This window comes from Solanum lycopersicum, chromosome 8 (assembly GCF_036512215.1).
Source record: "Solanum lycopersicum chromosome 8, SLM_r2.1".
Classification (NCBI taxonomy): domain Eukaryota; kingdom Viridiplantae; phylum Streptophyta; class Magnoliopsida; order Solanales; family Solanaceae; genus Solanum; species Solanum lycopersicum.
The window spans coordinates 51900798-51904156 of NC_090807.1; the positions used below are offsets into that span (position 1 = coordinate 51900798).

Consider the following 3359-nt stretch of genomic DNA (forward strand, 5'->3'; position numbering starts at 1 on the left):
ATACTCTTTAACATTATTTTTATATACACTATCAAACTAACATTAAAGTTCCAAAAAAATCTGCCATTGTTAATTTTGGTATTCATGGATAACGCTCACGATATTTAAAAGAGTTAAAGGTTATGGTAGTAAACATATGTATCCTTGTTATTAATTATGATTCTTGTGAGGAGCATCTAAAAGAGAAAGTGGACCATATGGGACAGAAGGAATACTAATACTTTTTCTCTCTCTTATAAAAGGGTGTGATGTAGACAGTCTTTCGTAATGCAAGGAATTAAGGGTGTACCTTAGAAGGATTATAGTGAGTTTGAATGTAAGGATATTCTCCGGTGAGAAGCTCATTGAGAATAATGGCAAAACTATAGACATCCGACTTTTCATCATAAGGTTCTGATCGAATCACTTCTGGTGCCATGTATACATATGTGCCTGAAATCTCAAAACTTTGATGTTTAATCAATAAATATACCACACAAAAACTTATTACTTTCTCTTTTAGTCAATCCTAACAAGCGAAGAATGACACATTTCTATATTAAGTAACAATTTGACTGTTTTAACAGTCACACAATTAATTTCTGTCATTCATTTTGGACAACAAGTTTTAAAAGCCATCTTTTCTTTCTTAAACGACGCGTTGAGTCAATCTATCTCATATAAAATGAGAGAGAGAGTAATGAACAAGAGAATTAGCTAACCTGTTTCTCCTGTTAAAGCCTTTTCTTCATGATTCAAGAACCTAGCATGTCCAAAATCTGCAATTCTAACATGCATAGAATCATCCAAGAAAATGTTACTCGGTTTTAAATCGCGATGAATCACCATAGGCTTGTGTTCATGAAGATATTGCATTCCTTGAGCAATTTCCATTGCTTTTACAACTCTCTCTTCAAAAAGTGGAAGAGGAATAGCTCTTTCTTTTCTTCTTTTACCAGGACCATGTAGCCAATCTTTTAGCGTCATTGCTAATAACTCTGTCACTATCCATCCGTGCTGAGGAGGATCAAGGCATGCCCCCATAAGCTGCAGCACAAAACGATGACGCTGCCTTGATAACGTCTCAACCTCTTGAGCAAAGAAGCTAACACCATTTTCATTCAAGAGGAAGAACTCAGGCAATACACATTTGACTGCAACTTCATATCCTCTCCATTTTCCTCTGTATATATGTGCTGTGCTTCCTTGAGCCACTTCTTCTTTCATTTCAATCTGTGTTTCCATGAATACACGCGCATGTCATCTAAGGGCCCGTTTGACCATAAATTTTGCAAGTAAAACTTGGGGAAAAACTTGACAAATTTTGTTTGTTCATACACTTTTTTATTATTTGGCAAATTTTTTTGGCAATTTTTCCAAATTCCCAAATACTAGAAAAAACTAGTATTTGGGCCAAATTTCATTATTTGGAAAGTTTTAGAAATTCAATTTTTACCCTTAACTTTTTATTTTACAAAAATTATATATTTATTGACACCGACCAATTCAATTAGCTCCCTTCTACATGCGTTCTTTTGATTTCATACATTCCTTTGTTACAGTTAGTCTTGCTGAACTAGCTACTAAATAAAACATGAATTGCATTTATTTTATTTTGGTAGATAAATATTACGTTGTTGATGTTGGTCTAAGGAACACAAGAGGATTTTTAGCTTCATTCATTGGAATGCGCTATTATTTGAAGGACTATCGAGGAAGTGAAAGAGAGCCTAAGAATGGAAAAGAGCTATTTAACTATAGACATGCTTCTCTGCGCAATGTAATTGAAAGAACTTTTGGTGCGTGGAAAAGTAAATTCAGAATACTAAGACAAGACATGAACAACTATGAATGTGACATACAGGTGAAAATAGTAATTTCTTGCGCTGTATTGCATAATTTTTTACGTGAACACCAAAGTAATGATGAAATATTCAATGAATATGAAAATGATGATATTGTTGTTGATAAAAGTGACGAACTACTGGCTCAGGGTAACAACATCGCTTCATCTTCTCGATCGTCTGATTCGAAAATGCAAGCTCATCGAGAAGAGATTGTTCATAAAATGTGGGAAGATTATAGTAAAGAATAGGTTGAACTCTTTCAGTTGAGAAAGTATAGGTTCTTTAGTGATTGCAATATTTATTTCCTTTTGTTTTCTTCTCTTTTTTTTCCCCGAATTTATATTAGTTGTATTTTCATTATCATGATTTGTACCAAGACCTTTTCACTATACGAATATTTACTACAATGATTCTTGTTGATTTGTTGCGGAAGTCATAAATCTTGTTACGTGAGATTTCTATTGTGCTATGTAATACAAATTTATGGTTAGTTTGATAGTTTAAAAAACTTATGGGTATAAATCATATTTCTTAAAAAAATGAAATATGTTTCTCAAATTCTATGGCCAAACACATGATAAATTTCACCTAAATTTTCATCCAAATAGTATTTGCCAAAAATATTTGAATATCTATGGCCAAACGCTAGCTAAAAGTTTATGAGCTGGTTTGGCTTTAACTTATAAAAAAAAGTATTTTACAAGTAGTTTTTAAAAATGTTGAACTGTGATAACTTTTATGTTAAAAAAAATGAAAATTAGGGGAGTAGCGACTCTAACTGGTACGTTATTTTTAACTTTGTCAAACACTCTCAAAAGCTAAAAATGACTTAAATATAGGTTTGACCAGCCTTTAAGTCAATTCAAATGGGTTATTACAGAAAACAAATTTATTATTAAGTGCAGTGACTAACAAGGATTGTGGTCAGTGGCGAAACCAGGAATTTCACGAAGGGTGTCCAAAAAGGGAAAAAGATTGTTGCCAGTGAGATTCAAACACATGAGCACTTAGGACTCTTTCAAGACTTCTAAAATTACTAGGCTACAACACCTTTTTTTTCTTATAAAGGGTGTCCAAAATATGTTATTTAATTACTTTGTGTATCATTTTACTTATATATACGGTATTATTTTCCGACTGAAAGTGTACAATTCTATAGGATAGCTACACCCATGGTTGTGGTGGAGTGGTAATTAAGTATTCATTCATCCTTAGTCAAGAAGTCTTGGGTACGGAGGCTCCTTTGTTAGGGAGCGCTTTACCTCAACGTGGAACTTCCTGAAATGAGTCGATATTTAGTCGGGCTCTAATATGAGTACCGCCACAAGGAATTGTGCCCAACAACGGCCACAATAATATCAAGACTTCAAATCTTAGTGATTTTCTGGTCATATGTATATATCTTTATTAACTATGTGAACAAAATAGTATTTCTGCAAAAAAGCTCCTAGCTAGTCTTAATAAGAGACAAACAATAGTAATAACTATACGTACCTCATGGGGTTCAATATACCAACCATTCAACTTGGCCTG

General features: G+C 33.3%; 1 protein-coding gene across 1 annotated transcript; it reads right to left on the reverse strand.

Moving 5' to 3' along the window:
- Nucleotides 1-259: 259 nt before the first annotated feature.
- LOC112942011 (serine/threonine-protein kinase STY8-like) lies at nt 260-1764 on the reverse strand. The gene has a single exon (XM_026032548.2). It carries the CDS (start codon nt 1222-1224, stop codon nt 697-699), a length of 528 nt encoding a protein of 175 aa, XP_025888333.1. The 5' UTR covers nt 1225-1764; the 3' UTR covers nt 260-696.
- Between the last annotated feature and the right edge of the window lie 1595 nt (nt 1765-3359).

Coding starts and splice junctions, on each gene's coding strand:
- LOC112942011 (XM_026032548.2), bottom strand. CDS start 1,224: ATGGAAACACAGATTGAAATGAAAGAAGAAGTGGCTCAAGGAAGCACA.